Here is a 24,338-nt window from a genome sequence, read left to right on the forward strand (position 1 = left end):
CCCACTAGGTGGGATGGGGAGGAATGCAGGGACAGGGACCCAGCTTCATGGCTGGGGTCCCTGGCTCATCAGAGAAAAGAAGTGGACTGCAGCAGTCCTGCGCAGACATCCATGCACTGGACCGCCCATCTTTCTTACCAGGGACCCCCCTGGGCCGCCCGGGCCGCCCGGCTATACGTGCACGCTCAACACCAGTTCTCATTGCTGCAGAGCTTACGGCTGAAAGGAGCGGACCCAAAGCCGCCACTCGGAGACCCCAGAAGGTTCGCCCGTGAGGAATGGAGGGAGCCCAGGACTAACCTTGGCCCAACAGAAATAAAGGTCCCTGACAGTGAGCCAGGCCTCAGGCCTGCATTTCTGGCTCGGGATTGGGTGGCCGCTGGCGAGTCCGGGGTCTCGGCAGGGCTGCCGGGATGGGAAGATGCATCTGTCAGGCCAACGAGGAGCAGGACAGGGAGCAGGAGAGACAGAGGGGAAGCTGAGGCAGCGAAGGGGTGCAACCAGAGACCACCCAGCCAGCCCTGGCCTCACACAGCCTCTCTCCTGCCCTCCATCACCAGGAGCCGGACCCAGCCCGCCCGGCCCACAGAGCCGCAGAGCTCGGGGCAACGCAGCCCTGACAAACCCAGAAAGTGCCCGGTCTGCAGCGCACCCCGCCTGTGGGGACGCGGTGTCACGGTGGGGCAGGGCGGGGGGCAGGGCACTGTTTTAGAAGAAAGGGCATTTAAGAGGCGTCAGAATTAAATTCACACGTGTACCTTGGTTGGGTCCGGAACTAAAGAAACCGGTGGTCACAGACAGAGGACAAAGGGGCACTTGTGGCTGTGTCTGGGCATCGATGCTGCTGGGAATCATGACCTGGTGTGATAACAGCATCATGGAAACACAGGGACACATCCTTACTTCTCAGAGATGTCACTTTTATTTATTTATTTTGTTAATCCTCACCCGAGGATATTTTTCCATTGGTTTTTAGAGCGTGTGGAAGGGAGGGGGAGACAGAGAGAGAGAGAGAGAGAGAGAGAGAGAGAGAGAGAGAGAGAGAGAAACAGCAATGTGAGAGAGACACATCAACTGGTTGCCTCCCGCACAGGGATCGAGCCTGCAACGAAGGTACATGCCCTTGCCTGGAATCGAACCCGATACCCTTCAGTCCTTGGGCCAATGCTCTAGCCACTGAGCTAAACCAGATAGGGCTTCTTAGAGATGTATAACGAAGTATTTAGAGGTGAAAACATACAATGTGTGTAATACCAGAAAATACTTTAGTAAAAAGGAGGTGCAGAAAATATACCAAATTGTAGACAATTATTAAGTCTAAGATGTGGGCATATGGTGTTCTAGACGGCTCTCTACTTTCCTGAATCATATTCATGCCTCAGGCTGGCGGTGAGGGGCCGAAGTGGCGGTCAGAGCCAGAGCCAGCTGGAAAAGCGCTGCGAACGCTCCCAGCTCCAGCTCCGGGACCAGACTGGCTCTCCCTCCGTGCCCCATGTCACCCACTTCTAGGCCCACACCCTGGGAGCAAGACTCTCCTGCCGGCTGGGGGAGGGGTGCCGGTTGGCTGGCTGACAGTGATTTGCAAACCAAATGTGCACAGGTGTCCCCAGCACCTGCAGCTGCCCCCAGGCTGAGATTTAGGGTCCCCGCCTCTCCTGGCTCTGCCCACCTGCCAGCCACACACAGCTTCACCCACCACTGTGATCACCCCCCTCCCAGCCCCTCAAGGAGTCCCTCCAGCCTGTGCCCAAGTGGAAACCGCTCTGCACTGTGCCCCCAGCCCCCAGCCCCAGCCCAGCTCGCTGTGGCCAAGGCCCAGGCTCACTTCTGTGCCACGGTCCCTGGTGGGAAAGGCCCGGCAGCCCCCAGTCTGAAGACCCTGCTCTGTGGCCCTGCTCACCAGCCCCCCTGAGCCAGGCCTCACTGCAAACACTGGCACCACTGCCACTCCCGGAAGGACCAGCGTGACCCTCGGGGGCTCCGGGCTCACCTGTGACGGACACACCAGAGATGGGGGCTCTGCGCTCCTCCCCTCCCCAGGCCTCCTTCCAGGGAGGACACCCCAGCCCCACATGGGGTGAAGCAGGGCCATCAGGCCTGGGGGTGGACCCAGGAACACCAGACCTGTGCTCAGGGGTTAATCGAAACCCGGAAACCTCCCCCTAGGCCGAGAGCAGAAAGCTGGTGGCCCCACCCTAAAATTCAGCACATCACTCCACCCCCAACCCCAGCCACTGCCCCACCCGCCCAGGAGGGGACGTGGGGTCAGGAATGCAGGGCAGGGCAGAGCGAGCAAGTGGCTACAGCAGGATTCTTCCGGCGGAGGAGCCAGGCGTGCGCAGCCTGGGTCCCCGAGCCCACGGCGGAACCTGGGGCCTGAATCCGCCCCCGCCAGGCCCTCTCCCCCCTCCCCCTCCCCTGATCGCACACCCAACCTCCAGGGCAGAGGCTGGTCTTACTCCCCACACCCCTAGTACGAGACTCCAACTGTGCGTGAAGTGGGTCCCCATTCCCACCACCTCCACCGCCAGAGAAACACGGGGGGTTAGAGAGCCTGTGGGGTACAAGTGTGCCTTCCCTTTGGCCTCGGAATCCCACTTCCAGGAATTTATCCTGAGAGAATAACTAGGCGAGTGTCCGGGCATGTCCCGAATGGGATGTTCAGTGCTGACTGTAAAGGCAAAACCTGAGGAGCCACCTGAATGCCCAGCACAGACAAATTTAGGTGCTCGCACCCCGGGACGCTGTGCAGCCTGGCCACGGGGTGCTGGCACGGGAATACATGCCCCCCCGACAGACAGGACACGGAGACCTGTGGGCAGTAAGTACCTATTTGTGTGGGTGAAAAGGCCAAAAGGTCCACAGACAGGGAGTGACGGCACGTAGCAGTGGTGTTACAGGTAATTTTTGAGTTTTTCAGATTTACTCCATCAAGTATACACTGAGTGGCCAGATTATGATGATCTCTGAACCTATAATAATCTGGCCACTCAGTGTATATCCTATATAATAAAAGGCTAATATGCAAATTGTCCCCTCGACCAGGAGTTCAACCAGCAGGCAGGCCGGCCAACCGCTCATGTCCCCTCCCCCTGGCCAGGGTGGCCGGACCCCACCCATGCACGAATTCATGCACCAGGCCTCTAATATACACACACACACACACACACACACACACACACACACACACTGAGTGGCCAGATTATTTATTATGCATTCAGAGATCATAATAAGCTGGCCACTCAGTGTATATTAGTTGCATGGGTTGGCCCAGCTGAGCCAAGCCCCTGCCTCGGGCACAGGCCAGGGAAATCACAATTAAATGGAAGCCAAGGGCAGGTCTGCAATCTGCCAGGAGGGATGAGGGCTGCAGGGGAGGGCGGTGCCCCCTCCTGGAATTACAAGGTCTCGGACGTAAGGCTCACAGGCTCACAGGCTCTTACAGACAGTCTCTCCCGCTCCCCACTGTGAGGACTAGAACAGTCTGTGCCTGTCTCAGTTACTACTGAGCGCCCGACAGATGGTAGGTGTTCGATAAATGTTTGTTGAAAGACTTAATGAAGTCTGACAAAGGCTAAGAGATGGACTCTCTGGACCAAGAGGCAAGCAGACTCAACAGGCGGACTTCCTCCCAGCCTGTCAGCCTACGGGCTCTCAGATTGGGGATCCCGGTCCCGGGTACCCATTAAAATCACCCGAGGAGCTTAAAGCAACCCAACCCTCAGACCCCAGCCCTAGAAATGTTGATACAGTTGGTCTGACATGGGATTTCGGCGCTGGACTTTGTTCATACCCCAGGGAATTCTCAGGCACCAACTACGCAGCGCGGAGGGCATCGGGCTGAAGGAAAGCAGGGCCTTGTCAAAGTCACCCAGAGTGAAGGAGCAGGCGAGCCATGCCCGGCTCCTGGCCCGGGGCCCGCACCTGCTGCCCGGGCCTCTTCTTCTTCTTCTTTTTTTTTTTTAAATATATTTTATTGATTTTTACAGAGAGGAAGGAAGAGGGATAGAGAGTTAGAAACATCGATGAGAGAGAAACATCGATCAGCTGCCTCCTGCACACCTCATACTGGGGATGTGCCCGCAACCAAGGTACATGCCCTTGACCGGAATCGAACCTGGGACCTTTCAGTCCATAGGCCGATGCTCTATCCACTGAGCCAAACCGGTTTCGGCTGACCCCGGCCTCTTCCACACGTGATGCTCCGTGCCACCGAGTCACTCCGACCCCTGACAACGCTACGAGGGAGTGATGTTCACCCGGTCCTGTCCTCGGCAGCCCTGCTCCGCCCCGGCCGGCTCCGCACGTGGCTTGTAGGAGTCAACCATCGCATATTCGGTCTTCCTCGTTTCCGGCGGCTTCTACTTTTCCCCACATTCTTATCTTTTCCAACGAACCCTGCCTCCGCCACATGTCTGGTCCTGACCTCCAGTGCCAACCTTCCTGGGGAGGTGGATCCGGCTACGAGGTGGGCCGGGAGCCCCGAGCGGGGAGCCCTTACGACCCTGCCCTGTGCTCACCTCGGCCTGGGTGGTAATTAGGGTTCCCACTGAAGATTGTACATTAACTTTCAGGAGGGAGGCTGGGGAGGGTCTGGGAGCAGATGGCGCCCCAATGCCCAGGAGTGGGTGGGCAGAGGCACCCTGACCAGTGTTGGGAGCTCAGCTTCAAGTCCAGTTCACCTGCATCCGCTGCGGCCTGGGGGCCACCCCTCGGAGCACTCAAAAGGACTGGATGTGAGACGCGGAGGGGCCCACGCTGCACACTCAGGCCGGTTCCCCACGGCCTCACGGAAGCCACATCAAATCCCCCCCCTCTCACCAGCCCCATCAGCCGCTCCAGCCCTGGCCTCTGCCGCCTCCACCCGCTGAGGGGCGAGGCAGGGGCCCTGGCCCCTCTCCGGCCAAGAGCAGGCGGCCTGCTTCCCTTCCAGGCCAGGCCTCGAGCTGCTCCAGCATCTGCTCCCAGACCCTCCCGAAAGTTCATGACAATCTTCAGTGGGAACCCTAATTATCCAGGCAGACCCAACTGCCTCTGCCTGGCCCTGCAGAGCTGGCTGCGATCTGGAAGCTGCCCAGACTCCCTCCTCTACCACTGCCCCCTCCCACCTGCCAGCGGAGCCAGCCCTCGGCCCTCAAGGCCACTCCTGTCTCCAGCACATTCGTTTCATCCAGCCGGGGCTAGCCTGGCAACTCGGTGCAATCAGCCTCCTGGGCTCCCAGACCTGGCACCCACAGCCAGGCCGGGGGAACGGGCCAGGGTTGAGGAGAGCCAGAAAGGCCTGGTGAGGACCGAGCAGAGAATCAGAGAGAAATGCTTTCATACTGCAAGGCAGTGGCCGCCAACCTTTCGGACCTCAGGGACCCCCGTGCTGTAAGGCACCCAATCCCCTGGACCAGCGTGCAGCTTCCGACTCCGGGGACAGGGGGGTCTGAGACCCGTTTTCTAACAAGCTTCCAGGTGCTGACGAGGCTCCACCAAGCACTGGACGTTGAGTAGCAACGACTTGGTGCTTAGAAACATTCTGTCACGGACTCCAAGTTCTGAGAAGCGGAGACACTCAGCCCCTCATCCGACACCGAGTGCCCCGTGCCCAGCACAGTGCTGTGGACATGCGGGTGGACGAATGGTGTAAGCAAGCCGTTAATCCTGGCGAAGTGCCCAGCATTAGGTGGCCATACAAAGAAACCTCCAACTAATTGTAAAACAACACAATTAACACAGAGAGGAGTTTGTACAGAGCAGTGCAAAGCAGAGGAAAAGGGGATAATTTTGCTGGGTTGGGGGCGGGGGTGGGTCTCTCAAAAAGAGCCGTTTTGCAGTCGGTCTTAGAGGGTGGGTCAGGGCTACCCAGGTGGAGCCTGGCTGCCGGGCGGGCAACGCAGGGCAGAGGTGAAGAGACCTGAGTGTGGCGTAGGTCCCGGGAACTGGGAGCAGTGTGGTTCACCTGGTGGTTTGAGGGGAGGTGGAAAAGCCCCAAAATTAAAAAGTTGGGGTCAGCAAGTGCTGGTGCTGGAATGCCAGGCGGGGAGGCTGGGCACCCGCCAGTGGGGATCGGAGCTGCAGTGGTGTTTGCTCAGGGTCCTCTTGGCCTGAGAACAGGGGCTCTCGGGGTCACCTGTCCTGCCCGGCTCGGCGTGGACGGAAGAAGCAGCCCCCAGGCCGGCAGGGCCAGGTGAGAGGCGGCAACAGAGAGTCCCTGCGAGGGCTGAGCCTGTGGGAGGCAGGTGCTTCCCTTGATTTGCTAGATCTCACGGCCCGCTGTGTGCATGGCCCACTATGTGCTTGGCCCACTGTGTACGTGGCCCACTGTGTGCTTGGCCCGCTGTGTGCGTGGCCCGCTGTGTGCGTGGCCCGCTGTGTGCTTGGCCCGCTGTGTGCGTGGCCCACTGTGTGCTTGGCCCGCTGTGTGCGTGGCCCGCTGTGTGCTTGGCCCGCTGTGTGCTTGTGCGTGGCCCGCTGTGTGCGTGGCCCCCTGTGTGCGTGGCCCGCTGTGTGCTTGTGCGTGGCCCGCTGTGTGCGTGGCCCACTGTGTGCTTGACCCACTGTGTGCGTGGCCCGCTGTGTGCTTGTGCATGGCCCGCTGTGTGCGTGGCCCGCTGTGTGCGTGGCCCCGTGTGCGTGGCCCGCTGTGTGCGTGGCCCCGTGTGTGTGGCCCGCTGTGTGCGTGGCCCCCTGTGTGCGTGGCCCGCTGTGTGCTTGTGCATGGCCCACTGTGTGCTTGACCCACTGTGTGCGTGGCCTGCTGTGTGCTTGTGCATGGCCCACTGTGTGCTTGACCCACTGTGTGCGTGGCCCGCTGTGTGCTTGTGCATGGCCCACTGTGTGCTTGACCCACTGTGTGCGTGGCCCGCTGTGTGCTTGACCGGAGCAGGCACAAGGCATCAGAGAAGACGGTCATTTCCCTAAAACCTCCAGTGCTGTTCAGACAGGAGGCGGGGGCTGCCACCATCTGCCCCACAGCCCACCCTCTCTCCTCCCCCTCAGCCTGTCAGAGGTGTCTACTGTGCGCCTGACCTGAGGGGCAGCCAGAGCCTGGTCATTGCTGGGGGGCTGGGGGTGCAGCCCAGATGTGCCTTTATCCCATCCTCAGGGGCCTGAGCAAAAGAAGTCAGATGGGGGGCGGGGTGGGAGTCCTGGAGGATGCTGAGGTAAGAGCAGGGTCTGCTGGAACTCCCAGTCAGCCCCCACAGAGCCAGCCCTCCTCCCCGCCCCCCTACACACACACACACACACACACACACACACACACACACACACACACGTCCTGTTAGATTCCCTTCGCTACTAAAGGAAAGCTAAACTCCCAACAGCCCTGGGAGACGGCAAGGGGGCAGGTGAGCCCTCTCCCAGCTCAGGGTGAGCCAGGCCAGGTGAGAGCCGCGGGGTTGAGGGGCTGAGGGGTTGCGGGGCTGCGGGGCTGAGGGGCTGAGGGGTTGCGGCTGTCCTCCAAACCCAGCGAGGGGGGCCTGGTGGCTGGTCGCCTGCGGAGGAGGAGGGTCAGCAGAGGACGTGGGTTTACCCTAAAGGAGAGGGTGGCAAACCTAACAGGTCCCCATCCTGAAAATGGGGCAAAGGGAGCAGGCCCTGCCCAGGCCTGGCTGGAGAGGTGGGGAATCCACCCCACCCCAGACTCACCCAACTGCTCCCTGGAGAGAATCCTTCCCCCTGCCTCCTCCTCCCGCCCTGTGCCAGCCTCAGGCCTGGCCTCTCCAGGGACTTGAATTGATTCCCTGCTTATCCAGCCCACACCCTGGGGGGTGGCGGCCAGAATTAATTAATATTTGTAAAGCGCTTCAGAGATGCTGGGACCAGAGACCCAGGGGCGCCAGATGAGCTGCGCAGGAAATTGACAGGGAGAGACGGGGAGAAGGGGGGCAGCAGGCCAGGGCCCCGGGACGCCTGGAAGGGAAGACGCCCCTACAGACGAGGGCAAGTCAGGAGAGAGCTGCGAGGAAAGGCGCGCCCTCTCACAGGTGCCCCAGGTCCCCAACTGGAGGATTCGCGCTCGGGAGGGGCCGGCCCACCCCCCTCAGCTCCGCCCCACCTCCAGAGCCGGTCCGGTCCGGCCCGGACGCCCTTCCCCAGCTCAGGCCCCAGGCACCCACCGGCCCCGCCCGGGACCACCTGCAGAGGAAGTCTCTCCGCCCGTCGGGGCGGAGGCTGCGCGGAGGAGGGCGCCTCCTGCCAGCTCAGGCAGGGCACCGGCTCCTACCTGGGCAAACACTGAACTTCCTTTCTCTCAGCAGGCGAGCCGCTGCCCTGCCCTAGAAGGGGGGACGCCCGGGTCCTCTGTGGGGGCCGGAGGCGGGACCCACGCACCTGGCCCCAGGCCGCACGGCGCCACCTCCCCACCCGCGCCCCCCTCGAAGTCACTCACCCCAAAGTGCTGATGAAGCCGTTGACGGAGCCCTCGGCGTACAGGGAGACGATGTCTCCGATGTGCAGGAAGCTGGACATCTCGCTCATGGCTTCGGCCCTCGGGGGAGCCCGGGCGGCGGGAGTGCGCGGGGGCTCCAGGCGGGGCTCTGCGCCGAGGACGGAGGTGGCCGCGAGGGCGGGCAGGGGCGCGTCCCCACCTCGGAGCGGGGCGCTCGGCGCGGCCGGGAGGGCTAGTGGCCCCGGAGCGGAAGGCGGCGCGGCGCGGCCGGGAGCCGGCGCTGGCGTCCGGGTGAGGAGGTGCCCGCGTCTTGGCGCGCCCGCCGCCCGCCAGCCCGCCGACCCGGCCGGCGCGTACCTGCCGCGTAGAAGGAGCAGGAAGTCTGGGGCTGCCACACACACATGCAAATCCCGCCCGGGAGGCGGGGAAACCACACCCGGCCCCCCCGCGCCCCGCGCGGCCCGCCCCCGGCACCCACGTGCGCCGGCCCGCCTCCTGTGCCCGCGCCCCCCGAGCGTCCGGGCTCGGCCTCCGGACGCCGAGCGAGACGCCCGCCCGGGGAAACTCGGAGGAGAGCCGGGTTCCAGCCGCCTCCCGGGACGGAGTTCCAGCTCCAAAAAGTCCCCGCGGCACCGCCACTCCGGGAGGCCCGGCCTCGGCGGGGCTGCCTGCCTCCGGGTTCCCGCATCATCTACGTCTCCGTCCTCGGGCCACGGAGAGCCGGGGCGGCACCGCGGGAGGGACAGCCCGTCGCCCCGCGGCGCTGCGCGGAGCCGCGCGGAGGACCCGGGAGCCCTCGGCCGCCCGCCGCGCCGCCTTCGCTCCCCGCCGAGCGCGGGCTCGCGCCCCGGGGCGCTCTCGTTCCTGCGCGGCGCAAACCGGGCTTCATTTTTCCCCACGTGGAGAGCCTCTCGTTGCACAATAGAGAGTGCTGGGCTGGGAGGGGAAATGAAGCAATGGGTGGGTTTTGTTTTCTTCTCCCCGCATTCCTGTGCACAGAGAGATCCAACTTCCGAATCAGTTCAGCCGCTCCCTCTCCAGAAGTTGGCTCCAAACTTCGTGGTTCTCTCGGTCTTTCCTTTTCCAAAGGGAGGAGGGGGGAGAGAGCGCCTTCGCTGGGGAACAGCGCACCTTGCCAGCGGGGACAGGCCGGCGGCCTCTGCGGGCTGTCGCCGCCGGGCTCTCGCTCTCGAAGGCCTGCCCGCTCGCCTACTTTCCGTTCCGTGCCCGGTGCCCGGTGTTCGCTTCCTGGTACTTTTATTTGAACTCCTGGCCGGGAGCGCCCAGTGCCACCCGCATTTGATCACACTGACTTCCTTGGGAACCCCCATCCCGACTTCCTGGGAAGCAGGAGGCTTGTCCCTGGGAGAGAGGGAGGAGGGACGAAAGACTCAAGCAGGAAGAGGCAGGCGGGAGGGGCGAGGCGGCGCAGGGCGCGAGGCAGCTGCTGACTCAGGGGGAGGGAGAGGAGTCCCTGGGTGTGTGACCTCGGGAAGACCCCCAAAATGTGGGAGGGAAGGACCCCCTCCAGGATGGCTGGCTCCGTGGCTTACCGCTTTTCACCAGCACCACAGTATCAAATAAGTTTTACATCAGACAGCCCACACCTCCATCTATATATAAGTGAAACAATAGTTGCTCAAAACAATACCTACCCTTATGACCTCGATGCACTCTGATATTTTCTGTTCTTGTTCAGGGATTTGTTTTGTTTTTTAATACCGATTGCTTTTTCAAATGTGCCAAATGGGTTGCAAACTGCAGTTTGATAAACCCCATCCAGACCACTCTGCCAAAAAGAGATGGCCAAAGCCCACAGAAGGCGCAGAAGGTCACAGGGCGGGTTCGTGGCCACTGGAGCCGAAGCCCAGCCCCCGACTCCCAGCCCCCTGGTCTCCTCTCCAGGACCCCACTCGGCCCTGGACTGCGCTGTCCGCCCCTGGGCCCTGCTGGGAAGGGCCGGCCTGGCACAGGCTCGCTCGCTCCCCGCAGTCAGGCCTCCACTGGCTTCCTCCAGGAGCGTATGCATCCATCCCATAAGCATATAGTGAGGGCCTACTATGTGCCAGGCCTCTGCGGGCACCGGACTCTGATCAAGACATCGAGGATGAAGAGGGAGGTTCTAGAAGTACTCTCTCCCGGGGCTGCACGCAGGACACGTGCTGTCCTAGTCCCAGCCGCATCCAGGCCCCACGTCCTTCCTCTCCTGAGTCTCAAAAGAAGGTTCCAGAACCAGCCAAGGTCTCTCAGCTAGTAGGCCTACCAGCTGTGGCCTATCCCACCCACAGCTCACCCCACGGCTTCTCCCTCCACCCCCGCCTGGGAGTGCCCTGACCCTCCATCCCTCCACCCACCACAGGAGCCAGAGGGGAGCACAACTCCCACCTGACCTGACCGAGAAGCCGCCAGCAGGGCCTCGCCGCCGGCCTCCCCCACTGCTCCTGGGTATCTTTCTGGAACATGGCGTCCGTGCTGTGTTCCCAGAGGAGCCACCCCTCGGCTCCAGGCCCTGGTCACCTGCTTCTGCCAAATCAACTTCACTGTAAGCGCCTTTGTATATCTGAGTTCTGAGAGAGATTTTGTTTAAAGGAAGATTCAATATTTTTTAAAAAGCAGCAGCCCTAGCCGGTTTGGCACAGTGGATAGAGCGTCAGCCTATGGACTTAGGGGTCCCGGGTTCAATTCTGGCCAAAGGCACATGACGGGGTCGCTGGTGATTCTCTCTCTTCATTGATGTTTCTATCTCTCTCTCTCCCTCTCCCTTCCTCTCTGAAATCAATAAAAATATATTTAAAAAAGAAAGAAAGAAAATAAAGAAAGGTTCAGTGGGTTAAAAAAAATTAAGAAACAGATGACACAGCTCCAAATAGTTCACTCCCTGCTCTCCTGCTTGAAACCCTCCGGTACCTCCTCATCCCCCGCAGAATAGCCTGCATGCCCTCGCTCTGCACTCCAGGCCCAGTCCGTCCCGCCTTCCCCCCCTGCACCCTCCGCAGACATGTTAACCTAAAAATAAAGGCTTTCAAGTGAGAGGCAGCAGCATGTAGTTGAGGTCAGTAAGAAGAGCTATTCAGGATGCAGTGACTCAGGCAGAAGCCCAAGTAGGAGACAAAGGCATTTATGAAAAAGGGAAAGGGCCCTGGCTGGTGTTGCTCAGTGACTAGAGCGTTGGCCTGTGGACTAACTAAAGGGTCCCAGGTTCGATTCTGGTCAAGGGCACATTGCTCAGGTTGTGGGCTCGATCCCTGGGCTTGATCCCCAGTAAGGGGTGGGCAGGAGGCAGCCTATCAATTCTCTCTCATCATTGATGTTTCTATCTCTCCCTCTCCCTTCATCTCTGAAATCAATAAAATAATCTATAATGATAAAAGGGTAATATGCTAATTAGACCAGACAGCGGAATGACCTTCTGGACATCATTCTGGATGTCCTTCCAGACGAAGCCGAGGCAGCGGGGGCCAAGGCAGAAGCAGTTAGGGGTGGTCAGGCAGGCAGGCAAGCAGTTAGGATCAATCAGGCAGGCAGGCAAGTGGTTAGGGGCGATGAAGCAGGCAGGCAGAGTGGTTGGGGGCGATCAGGCAGGCAGGCAGGTGAGCGGTTAGGAGCCATCGGCCCTGGGTTGAGAGAGGGATGTCTGACTACCAGGATAGGGCCTAAACTGGCAGTCGGACATCCCCTGAGGGGTTCCCAATTTTGAGAGGGTGCAAGCCAGGCTGAGGGACCCCCTTCCCCTGCATGAATTTCCTGCACCAGGCCTCTAGTATATATTTTAAAAAAGAAAAAGGGAATAATTACATCCATAGAAGAAGGTGTTTCTATTGGTTCAGATAAGCTAACATAGTGACATGAATCCTAAACAATGTTTTTAAGTTTCAGTCCGGGAGTCATATTTGCTTTCTTGTTATCTTTGCAAGGTTCTTTGGGAAACAAGGTTGCTCAGGCGCAGTGCAAAGCCTGCTTTATGCCCTGCTTTAACCCTCCAAGGCTCCGGGTCTAGGACACACAACGCAGTTCCTCTGGGGTGGCAGCTCCGGCTCCATTTTACAGTGGCTTCGTTTAAAAATAAATAAATTTATAAATAATAAAGTGGCTTGGTTTATAATATAAACTTTATATTATTGTTTACACCGTCAACAGCTCAAAAAACCAGGCGCTGACTCTCATAGGTCTAGGGTCAAGTCCCAGCCCTGCCACTTCCCAGCGACAGTCCTCAGTCTGTTTCCTCATATGTTAAAGGAGGAGAGTGTGGTACCAGCATGTGAGGGAAGTGGACAAAGCCGTCAGCACTGCATCCCGGGCAGGAAGGACTGGGTGTGTCATCCATTTCCCCAGGCGCTCAGCCACTCCTGTCCCTGTCCTGGCTCATGAGCCCTCCCTGCTTTCCCCTCTAGTCCCCATGGTCAGGATAAAGTCTCCTTCCCTGATGTAATGGAGTGCCAACTTTGTAAATCTTGATGAAATGTTTCAACAAGTAATAATATTAACTAAAAATAATATATTTAAAATATAGTGAGTGCCCTGTATCTTCCCTCCAGTTTTGTTAAATCTTAATATTTTTCAAATTTTGTTTCAACATATTTTTTAAATATATTTTTATTTATTTCAGGGAGGAATGGAGAGGGAGCGAGAGGTAGAAACATCAATGATGAGAGAGAATTGATGCAAACTGCAGTTTGATAAACCTCCAGCATGCCTCGCCTCCTGCTCCTTGACACTCACACACTCTCTCACCCCCAAGCTCCTGCCTCCTGCACGCCCCCTACTAGGGATCAAGCCTGCAACCCAGGCATGTGCCCTTGACCAGATTCGAACCTGGGACCCTTCAGTCCACAAGCTGAGCCAAATTGGCTAAGGCTCAACATATTTTTAAGAAATGAAACCTTAGCCCTGGCTGGTTTGGCTTAATGGATAGATAGAGCATCGGCCTGCGGACTGAAGGGTCCCGGGTTCGATTCTGGCCAAGGGCACATGGCTGGGTTTCGGGCTTGATCCCTAGGAGAGGGCATGCAGGAGGCAGCCAGTCAATGATTCTCTCTCATCATTGATGTTTCTATCTCTCTCTTCCTCTCCCTTCCTCTCTAAAATCAATAAAATATATTTTTAAAAAATGAAACCTTAAAATTCAGTTGAAGTTCCTTACGCCCTCCTCCCTAACTGCCCCAGCGCTAACCACTGCCCTGACTTGGTGGGGTCGTTCATGCAGTGCTGTGTTCCCCTAGCAGTGTGTGCCATCTCCCTCAGGGCTCTCCATTTCACACGCATGGCACCGCTCTGCGTGTACCTTCCAGTCATGCTGACCTGCGATAGGCCGCGTCCTGACCACATCACGATTTGTTGACCCATTTTGTCGGTAACCATCAAAGCCCTAAGTTTTTGCTCTCTCATGTTGCAGTAAACATTCTTGCCTCTTTGTTCCTACACATGAGTATCTGTAGGGCAGCATTGTTCAAACTATGGATTGAGATGCACTAATGAGTCATGAAATTAAGTTAGTGGGTGAAGATCAGCTTTTTATATATATATATATTTTATTGATTTCACAGAGGAAGGGAGAGGGAGAGAGAAAAAAGCATCAACAACGAGAGAATTATCGGTCGGCTGGCTCCCGCACACTGGGGACCGAGCCCGCAACCCAGGCCCAGACCGAGAACCGAAAATCGAACCATGATCTCCTGGTTCATAGATTGATACTCGACCACTGAGCTCTGCTGGCTGGGCAAGACCAGCATTTTTAATACTCGGAATTGATTAGAAAATATCAGCGTGCATCACGCATCATGCGGGTGATATTACGGAGAAAGTGGTGCGTGTATTCTGGGACAGTGTGTGCTATTGAGGGTACCTGTCAACGGTTTGAAAACCTCTCTTCTATAGTGAGAACTTAGAGAGCGGAATTGCTGGCTCAACAGCCTAGAATCAACAAATTCTCTTCCAGTGGCCCTTCTACCTCCCCCTCCGGCCAGCCTCTAGGAGTGTGCCCCTGAGCCACGCCCTGAACGTGGGATGTCCCACCCGCCACGAGCAGAGGCTGTAGCTGGGGCACCTGGGACTGTGATGGCCTCTCCTCTCCGCTCTCGGTCCTCCGCCTGGGCCGGAGCTGCTGGACGGGAGGCTGAGTCACTGCGCTCTGTCTGTCGCCAGGCCAAGTGCTCAGCAATCTGAGTAGAATTGAGCTCTCAAGGAGAAAGCGGGTGGGGAAAGCGTACACATTATATCCAGAGATAAAGGGCGACTGCAGGACTGCCAGCTTGGGGTGTCAGGCGCCTGGGTCCCCCAAGTGGGAAGTGGGGAGCTGCCGGAAGTGCGTTAAGCAGTGGGAAAGGAGAAACAGATGGTCCCCACCCCTCCCGCCCCTGGTGGCGAACTGTTAAGGCCCGGGAATGAGGCTACCACCATCCCCATGGCAACCAGTGGGCCTGGTCCAGGCCGGCCCTGACTCATGGCGGGGTGTCCCACAGGACCCAGGGGAGCCAGTGCCGCAGGGGCTCCTAGAGAAGGAACTGCGGGGCGGGGCTGGGGGGAGGTGCTTTTTACCGTATCTCTTATTTAAACACTAGAAGCCCGTTGCATGAAGTTTCGTGCAATAGACCTTCCTTCACCTGGCTGCCGGCACCAGTTTTCCTCCAGCAGCAGTTTTCCTCTGGCCACCCGCCGATCGGAGCGCCTCCAGCCAGCGCGATCGGCCACCCCGAGAGGAACTCCGATCGGGAGGCGCTCCTGTCAGCCCAATTGGCCACCCCAAGTCCCGCCCCCAGCCTGCCACCGGCCCAATCGTGGGCGTAGTGGAGTGATGGTTATTTGCATACTTCCCTTTTATTAGGTAGGATTTGAGTTGTGTTCTGTGTGGATGTACAACCTCTAACCCAAAGGAATGAGAATAAAGATGCTCACAGCATCATCCCAAGCTCCAAGAGCCCTCAGGAAGGCCGGCAGGGGCCCCGCCTGCTGTCTCTCTCCATCAGCCTGGGCCTGGCAGGCGGGGAGGGGTGCTCAGACCCTCTCCCTGGACTCAGAGGAAAGCACAGCGTGTGGAGGGCGGGGGCACGTATGAGACGCCAGGAGTGTGGGGAGAGCGCCAGCGCAGCCCTGGGCCTCCTCCACCACACGCCCCACTCCACGCAGCTGCCTCCGGCCATCTGCTCCCGCTCCCGGCTCCTCTGTGTGGCTTAGCAGGTTCCTCTTGCACAGAGTCCACATCGCCTCCCAGGTGTGGCTCTGACTGTCCTTCAGGCGCCTCCGGGCCGTCCGCAGCTGGACGGGGAGGCAGACCGACCCCGCGTGCCATCGCGTGTTTGGGGCAGACAGCGAACGGAGTTCTCAAGGCCTTTCTGCCCCTCACTCCGCTGTGGCAGCCGAGCCAGGATGGGTGGGGCAGGGCCAGGCCAGAGGACTGACTCAGTGCAGCAGCCACCCAGCCGGTCACCCTGTGGGTGGGGGTGGGGCCCGCCCAGGCCCGCTGGGTTCCCAGAGAATTCCTTCCCCATGCCATAAGCGGCCCTGGGCGGCCCCAGCCCACGGTAAGGACTCACCAAGCCAGGGCTGCCACCCAGGGGCCTTCACTCTCCCTCACACACTCTCCTCTCCCTCCTATACTCACTCACACACCCTCACTCACACACCCTCACTCACACACCCTCACTCACACACCCTCACTCACACACCCTCACCCACACACCCTCACTCACACTCTCACACACTCTCACTCACACACTCTCCTCTCCCTCCTATACTCACTCACACACCCTCACTCACACACCCTCACTCACACACCCTCACTCACACACCCTCACTCACACACCCTCACTCACACACCCTCACTCACACACCCTCACTCACACACTCTCCTCTCCCTCCTATACTCACTCACACACCCTCACTCACACACTCTCCTCTCCCTCCTATACTCACCCACACACCCTCACTCACACTCTCACACACTCTCACTCACACACTCTCCTCTCCCTCCTATACTCACTCACACACCCTCACTCACACACTCTCACTCACACACTCTCCTCTCCCTCCTATACTCACTCACACACCCTCACTCACACACTCTCACTCACACACACACTCACACACTTACTCACACACTCACACACTCACTCACACACTCACACATTCTCACTCACACACTCACTCACACACTCTCACTCTCACACTCTCACTCACACATTCTCACTCACACACTCACTCACACATTCTCACTCACACACTCACTCACACACTCACTCACACTCACACACTCACACATTCTCACTCACACACTCACTCACACACACACTCACTCACACACTCAGTCACGCACTCTCACTCTCACACTCTCGGGGAACCTGGAGGGGACAGACTTGTTCTGTTGGCGCCAGTCCTCAGTGCCATATCATTTATTTCACACGGTGCTGACCCCCGCCACATGCCGGGGACAGGAGAGGAAGCCAAGCAGGAAGGCGGCCAGCTGAGCCCCACACGTGGCCCCGGGCTGGTGGAGAAAGAGATAAAGAGCCCATTGCTGGGATTCCTCCCAGTCACAGAAGAAGGCACCATCCCCTCCCCTCTATCTCTGGCCTTTGAGGGAGAAGCCCCTGGTTGTGGAGTCCTGAAGCCAAGGCCCTCTTCTGTCTTCGCCCCTCCTCTGCCCTGAGGGGCTGGCTGGCAGGTGAGGTGTGACCCTGCCCCCGGCGAAGCCGAGTCCTAGAACGAGACCAGAGTCCTGCTCAGCCACTCGCCAGGTGTGCAGAGCAGCCGCCGGCTCGGCCTTGGCGCTTGCTCGCTCGCTCGCTCAGTGTGAACAGTAAGAGTGCCGAGCTGTACACACACACACACACACACACACACACACACACACACAGCCGCGGGCCGCTGAAGGCCCCCAGCCGGACAAGGATCAGCAGAACCACCACCGCAGGCTCTCTCCTCCTCTTACCAGTGCCGCCCACTGGCTCAGAGGGCAAGGAGCCCAGGGAATTCAGGGCGGCCTCCCAGGACACAGAGCCCGCTCAGGAGAGGTCAGTGGGCCTGGGGGCTGAATGGAGACCATCTAGCATAAGTAACTACTTTGTAAAACACTCAGCTCAGTCAGCAGATATTCTCTTTATTGTCTTTATTTTCGTAGTCTTCAGGGCTCTCAGTAAAGAAGCGCTGGAGCTCTGGCCGGTGCGGCCCAGTGGGTTGAGCGTCCTCTCACGCACCAAAAGGTAGCCAGTTCCATTTCTGGTCCAGCCACCTGCCCGGGTGGCCGTTCCGACCCCGATAGGGCGCGTGCACGAGGCAGCCAATCCACGTTTCTCTCTCCCTCTCCCTCCTCCCGCTCTAAAATCAATACAAACATTTTTAAAAAGAGACGTGCTTGAGCTTCTAAAAAATGACAACCTGACAGTGGAACTTGTTTTATAGGACGACCAAGCAGGGGACAGGTATGAGACAGAAGGTTTTATTGAGTTCTCCACAAATCAGGCCCCCGAGTCCCCTCCCCAAAGAACAATCCGTTTTGAGTGTCCATTAGGGGCACTGGCTGTGAGGGTACAGGAGGCTGGGCTGAGCTGGGCTGCACTCCCCGCCCCCCGAGTTCTGCACCTGAATTGGGAAGCGGTGGTGGTTACACGGAGGCTGTTTAACTCCAGTTTCCAGTTGCCTGTGAGGCCAGCCCATCCTGATGCCCCGTCAGGGCTTGAAGGAGCCCCTAGGAAGAGGGGCCTCAGGCAGTTCCTCCTCTTTCCAGACTCAGGAAAGGGGATCCTTTCGGGAAAGGGGCCAGCGTGAAAACCCTCCCCGAGGCCAGGGCCAGGCAGGCGCAGCCTTTGTCTGGCAGGAGACACGGATGACGCTGAGTGCACCTGGGCTGGGCCCTGGCCGCCAGCTGCGCCCCACGCCCACCTGGGCAGGACCCAGGCCTGTGGACTGCCTTGTCCAGCTGCCAGCCAGAGCTCGGATGGCCAAAATGAAGGGGTGCAGCCTCCACGCAGACCTGCTCCCACACCAGGTTTGCCCCTGCCTCCGGGACGTTCAGAGGAAGAGGTCACGCAGCAGTGGGTGTGCCGTGTCCTTCCAGAGGGCAGGGAGGGGTCACAGCCACGGCGCTCTGCGGGGTGGAGAGAAAGGGCTGCTGTGTGCCCTGGAGCTGAGCAGACACTGGAGCCCTTGTCCGGAGCCGCAGCGGGGGAGGCCGCTGGCCAGATGGAGAGCAGCCGGGGAGAGGGATTCCTGGGCTGAGCCATCCGCCTCTCCCCCCGCCCCAGCCCCACCCCCACCCCCTGCTTCAGGCCAGCCTGAGAGGAAGACTTAGCCTAGCTGAGGCCTGGAGGTGCAGCCCACTGCGCCCAGGCCCCCAGGCCACAGACGGCAGGCAGCCTAGGAGGCTCAGGAGCCTTCCTGAGGCCTGGGTGCTGCAGGAGCCCCTGGGTCTGGGCCGTCAGCGCTGGGCCCGCTTCTCTCTGGAAGGAGCGCTCTGGTTTGAAGGGAACAGACCCAGCCTTGGACCTTGGGGGGCAAGCAGCCTGGTGAGCAGGTCAGCATCCAGCCCTGGACAAATCTTGATTGAGTCTGTGCTGTGTGCAGGGCCCTGCACAGGGCAGTAGGGTGAGGGCTCCCCAAGGCCCCGGCCCCTGCCCCTCAGCAGCTCCTTCCATTGGTTGGCATTGCCGTCATTCTACACCCTCTTTCTAAATGCAGCCACTCCCAGAGCGGCCCGGGCACATCAGCCGGCCCTCAGAGCAGGGTCCCCAAGGCCAGCACTGGGGCTGGAGCCTGGAGGGGAAGCAGTGATCAGCGGTTGCCCACACCTGCCGCCGACCCCTAAGTGGTGCTGTGGCTGCATTAGGGCATTAGTCTGGCCCCATCCTTGCCATCTTACAGAGGAGGAGACTGGGGCTCCCAGGGCTGAGGGGACAGCAAATGGATCGCTCCCTCCCGGAGCAAACTCAGCCATCCTACAGTCCGTGGAGCTTCTACGGCGAGCCGCGTGTCCCTATTTTGCAGATAAGGAAAGCTCAGGGAGGGAGGGACCGTGTCACACAGCTAGTAAGTGACAGGTGGGACTCAAACCCGGGCCTGCCTGACCCCAGAGCCTGGAGGCTCAACCTTCACTCTGCAGAGGTCACAGCAGGGACCTGGGAGGGTCTTGGTTCTCGGGGAGTTAGGTCAGAGGGCTGGTCCTTTGCCCTTGGGGACCCTGCCCCGGGCCCTCCTCAGCGGCGGCTGGGAGGAGCCTCCAGGTGGGACAGCGACTCCACCCAGGCCTGTGCCTCCAGCCTCCACCATCTGCGGCCACAGAGACCTTTCCTCTGCGTCCTCCGGGCTCCCTCCACCCTGAGCTGGGGGGGGGGGGGGGGCGGCTCCCCATGCAGGACAGTTCTGTGGGCGCGGCCTGTGGGCCACAGGAAGCTGCGCTGCCCGGACTCCAATGCCCCGTGATTCGTTAGCACCTTCTTTGCCCCCACAGACCAACGCACAGCGGGAGGGAAAGCGGTTAGACAGCAGGGAGAACTGCCAGGCTGTCCAGGATGGAGATTCGGGGATGGGAAGTGAGTGAGGCGAAAGGAGAGGGGCCACATGCTGACCTGACAGCTCAGGGAGGCCTGCATGGCCGTCTTGCAAACTCAGAGACCTAAAGGAACCACAGAGGACGGTCTGAAATTAAACTTTAACTAAAGCAGTGATGGTGGGCAGTTACTTCCTAGGCCGGTATCTTCACTGACATCAACCTTTACCTTAACTGAGCCTGTCTGTCTTTTTGCATCTATGATAACTTACCCTTGAAATGTCTGGGTAACTTGTAACTTCCCTTTTTCTGGACCCCTTGGGGCACAACCAGGACAGATGCCACAAATTCCTTCATTATCATATTAATTGTTCCTGCACCCACCTGAGCATGTGTCCATCATTTTACTTTTTATCCAATCCCTGGGGTTACCCCTCCACCGTTTTGCTCCCCCCCCCTCCTCTCTGCTTCTCTAGTCTATCACCAATGGATTTCATGTAACCCACCTACGTCCCTTCCTTTGATTGCAATGAATAAATACAGATGTAACCCGCCATTCTCCAGAGCATTACCGCAATTCGTTGAGGTTCTGCTTCCCAGCATATGTCGACAGTTTGGCCCAAATAAACTCACAAACATTCTTTACAGGTTTCAATGTTATTTTTTACGTTAACAGAGGCTTGGCTGGCCACTCCCAGGGTCGGCCAGCCCTTCCGGGGACAGGTGGGCCAGCTCCCCGTGGGTCCTGAGCTCCAGCCCTGGACCCTCCCTGTCCAGGAGGCCTTCGCCTTGGACACCAGGTGGGAAGGGAACCGACAGAAGAAGCAGGAAAGGTGTGGGGCAGTGTTCTGATTACTGTTGCTACAAAACTTAGTGGAGTGAAACAATAGCCATTTTATTTTGCTCATGGTTTTCTGGGTCGAGAACTGGGGGAGGGCCTGGCTGGCAGCTCCCGCTGGGGTCTCGTGTGATTGCTGTCAGATGTTGGCTGGGGCTGGAGTCCTCTGGAAGGCTGGCTGCCTCCTGGCTGGCAGGCTGGCTCGGTGGGAGCTGGGGGCGGGGCCGAGGCGATGGGGGCGGGACTGTGGAGAAGAGCTGCGCTGGGTGCCTGCAGCTGGGTCTCAGGGCCATTTGACTCCCTACCCGGCGGGCGCGGGCAGGCTTATCCCAGAGCAAGGGTTCCAAGAGAAGCAGGTGGAACCTGTGTGGCCTTTTATAACGTGGCCTCCACAGTCACCTGGTGTCACTGCCACTGTCCTTTGTTGATGGAGCCAGTCACAGCCCTCCCAAATTCCAAGGAGAAGGACAAAGCCCATCCCTCCCCGGAAGTGTGCCAAAGGATGCTGGGCCTTGTTTTTAAACTCAAGCCAGCACCCACTCTACAGATCTGAACACTGAGGCCCTGAGAATTGAGAGCTCAGCACCTGCCTCTGCCCTCATGCCTGTCCGTCACAGCGAAGGCCAGGCGTCCTCAGGCCCTGAGCAGGACCGGGCAGCAGCGTGGGGAGGTCTGGGGTGGGTCTGGGACGTGCCCCAGGGTATTTGAGTGTGTGTGTGTGTGTGTGTGTGTGTGCGCGCGCACGCATGTGAGAGGGCTCCTGTACCCTGTAGAAGGTATTACGCTCTGTGACTGAGGACACAGGCTTGGCAGGCCCCATGGGAAAGTCGAGGCAGGACCACGAGGAGGGATGGGCTTCGGGAGGGCGGGGCCAAGTCAAGAGTGTGTCTTGAGCAAGAAGGGGTCCTGTGGGGGTGGGAGGGGCTGGGACTCTGGTTCTGGGGCCTTGGGGTTCAGGGCCCTTGAGAAGCTGAGCTGTGGCCAATCAATAGGAACCATTGGCAGCTTCCAAGCAGCACAGTCAGCCATGGAAACACCTGCGGATGGGGGGAGGTGGAGAGGGGGACTGGGGGTGTCGGGGAAGCCTGAATAAGCCCATGGCCCCCCAAACCCTCCCTGAGGCCAGGAGGCGAGATGCCCCTTCGGTGCCCCGCCTGTCCCCATGGTCTCAGAAGCGGCTCTCGGCTTCCAGCCCCAGCCCAGCCCACAGCATCCCAGGCCGAGTGCCCACGGCGGGCCGGGTCCCGGTGTGGCAGCCTGCCACCGGTCTCCCTCATGCCCACCAGGGCGGGGACTTGGGCACAGCTGTGCCCCCAGCAGGCTCTCGGTCAAGATCGGTTGGTGAGTGAGGAGCGGTGTGTGCTGGAACTGGAGGTGGGCAGGAGCCTGCCTGGCCTCTGGCCCTGCCTCTTGCTCCTCTGCTGCTCTCTGGGCAGGTGACTGCCCAGCCAGCCCTGCGCCCCTCCAGAGCCCGCCCAGGCCCTCAGGCACTTCCTGGAAGGGGCAGCTATTGCCAGCAAAGGACACTTTGTTCAGGCCTGGCCATCTGCCTGGGCCAGCGGTGCCATGTCCAGGGCCAGGCAGGCAGCGCAGGGGCACAGAAGACAGCCGGTTGTGGGGAGAGGGAAGGTGGGGTTTTTTAAACATAAGTGATTATAAATACCTCCCCTCCCCCCCCAGAAGGTGACAGCTAAACAAAGACCTCAAGGAGGTGAGGAAGTGGATCACATGAATTCCTGGGGCAGAGCCTCCAGGTGGCAGCAACAGCAGGTGCAAAGGCCCTGAGGCAGGAGTAGGCTGAGTGTGGTCTTTGGCCCCAGCACACAGAGCAAGGGGTCAGCAGGAGGTGGGGATGGGGATGGAGAGGGAGGGGGGGGTGGAGAGGGAGCCGGACGTGGTGGGGGAAGCGGGACGCGGGGTGGGGGGGGGGAGGTGAGGAGGGGAGAGGGACTCGGGGAAGGAGCTGGACGTGGGGTCTCGGCAGAGCTTTAGGTCTCACCTGGGCGATGGGGAGCCAGTACAGAACTTGGAACAGAGGATTGATGTTTTAAAGTCACAGTAGCTCCTGTTACCTTGTGCTTAACATTTCTAAATATTGGTTAAATACTGATCACGTATTGACCCGTTTAACCCTCCCAGTGCCTTTGGAGGCGAGGAAGCCCACAATAGCGGCCTCTGCCCAGGAGATGCTGGCAGCACCCCCCCCCCCCCCCCCCCCCGAGTGTGACAAACCAAAAATGTCTCCAGATGTTGCCCGGCAGACAGAACTGCCCGGCTGAGATCCACTGCCCGAGGGCCCTCCTGTCTACCCCTCCTGCCCCCCCCCCCCCCCCCGTCCCAGCGCAGGCTCAGCCCCTCTCACTGGGACACTTGTGACAGCGTCCTGAAGCCCCTGCCCCTGCTCCATCCTCCCCGGTGCACCCTCCCATGCCACCCTCCCAGCTTTACCCCACGGCCTGAGGGTAAATGCCAGGCCCTGCTGCCTCTCCAGCGCTGCAGCGCGCCCCTCCTCCTGCCCTCCCTCCCATTCCACGCTGAGCCGCCATGCGGGACATTTCAGACAGGGGGACTAGTCCCCAGGCCGGCCCTCACCGTGTGTCTGTCCGTCCAGGGCAGGGGAGAGCGGGTCCCCTTGGTCCCCTAGCCTGGGAGCGGCGAGGACTCGGGACGGGCTGGGGAGCTGAGCTCTACAGAATGGGTGGGGGCGGGCGAGGGCAGCGGGGGAGCCTGGCAGTGATGGGCAGAGGCCTGAGAGGATGGGGAAGCTGTGGCTGGGTTTGGGCCCCAGCAAAGCCCTGAGAATGCAAGTGTGAAGAGGGGTGGAGGGCAGGGAGCAAAGGGTTAAACGTGAGGGGGTGGCCTGAACAAGCCAGTGACGGGAGGGGCGGGGGGGGGGGGGGCAGGTGGTCCTGTCTCAGGTGGAGAGGTGGACAGGGGGTCACAGTGCAGGCTGTGCCCTGGCAGGCATGCCTGCCCCTTCCCTTCGCCTGTCAAATCCCCCCTCTCCTCCTGCAGGCCCAAACCACAAGCCTCCTCCCCGAGGCCCGGGGGTGCCTCCCTGCTCCTCGTCCGTCCTGTCCGCAGTCTCCAAACCTGTGTTACAGCAACATCACCCGATTTTTGTTGTTGGGGTCTGTTGTTACCCCCGCCCCCGCCCCGGCTGTGAATTTCGCGCGAGAGGTGACTGTGATCCTTGGTCTACGGGCAGGTTAAATCAGCAGACGCGCCCCAGCTCCAGCCTGGGCCGGCCCGCCCGGGGTCAGGGCGAGGGCCGCAGGGAGTGGAAGCACCAGGGTTCACGGGCTCCCACGCTGGCCCGGCCTGTCCTCCGGGGACGCATTTGCTTCGCATCAGCGAGCACACAGCCTGCTGGTGCCAACCACCCCCTGCCGCCTCCCCGCCCCCTGCCGCCTGTCTCTCTCTCTCTCTCTCTCTCTCTCTCTCTCTCTCTCTCTCACACACACACACACACACACACACACACACACACACACACGCCGAAGTTGCCCACACATGATCAGCTGTCCACTTGCCTTCAATGGGACCTTCTGGGGCCCCACACCCCAAGGTCACCCCTCTTCCTCTCCAGCCTCTGGTGCAGGGGTGGGTATTCCACTGCACAAGGTGCAAAGGTGCTCCTAGTG

At 59.8% G+C, this 24,338-nt stretch overlaps 1 protein-coding gene across 3 annotated transcripts in view; it reads right to left on the minus strand.

Annotated features, from left to right (window-relative positions):
- Positions 1 to 8,792, minus strand: part of ITPR3 (inositol 1,4,5-trisphosphate receptor type 3) — a 66,840-nt gene extending 58,048 nt beyond the window's left edge. For 2 of the 3 annotated variants that reach the window (XM_079781015.1, XM_079781014.1), the window contains exon 1: positions 8,381 to 8,791. In XM_079781015.1, coding sequence (XP_079637141.1) covers positions 8,381 to 8,469 — 89 coding nt within the window. In that variant the 5' untranslated portion in view covers positions 8,470 to 8,791. Of the gene's footprint in view, positions 1 to 8,380 lie in introns of all 3 variants that reach the window. The other variant, XM_079781013.1, reaches the window with a different exon arrangement.
- Between the last annotated feature and the right edge of the window lie 15,546 nt (positions 8,793 to 24,338).

Source organism: Cnephaeus nilssonii (assembly GCF_951640355.1).
Source record: "Cnephaeus nilssonii genome assembly, chromosome: 9".
In the NCBI taxonomy this organism is placed as follows: Eukaryota; Metazoa; Chordata; class Mammalia; order Chiroptera; family Vespertilionidae; genus Cnephaeus; species Cnephaeus nilssonii.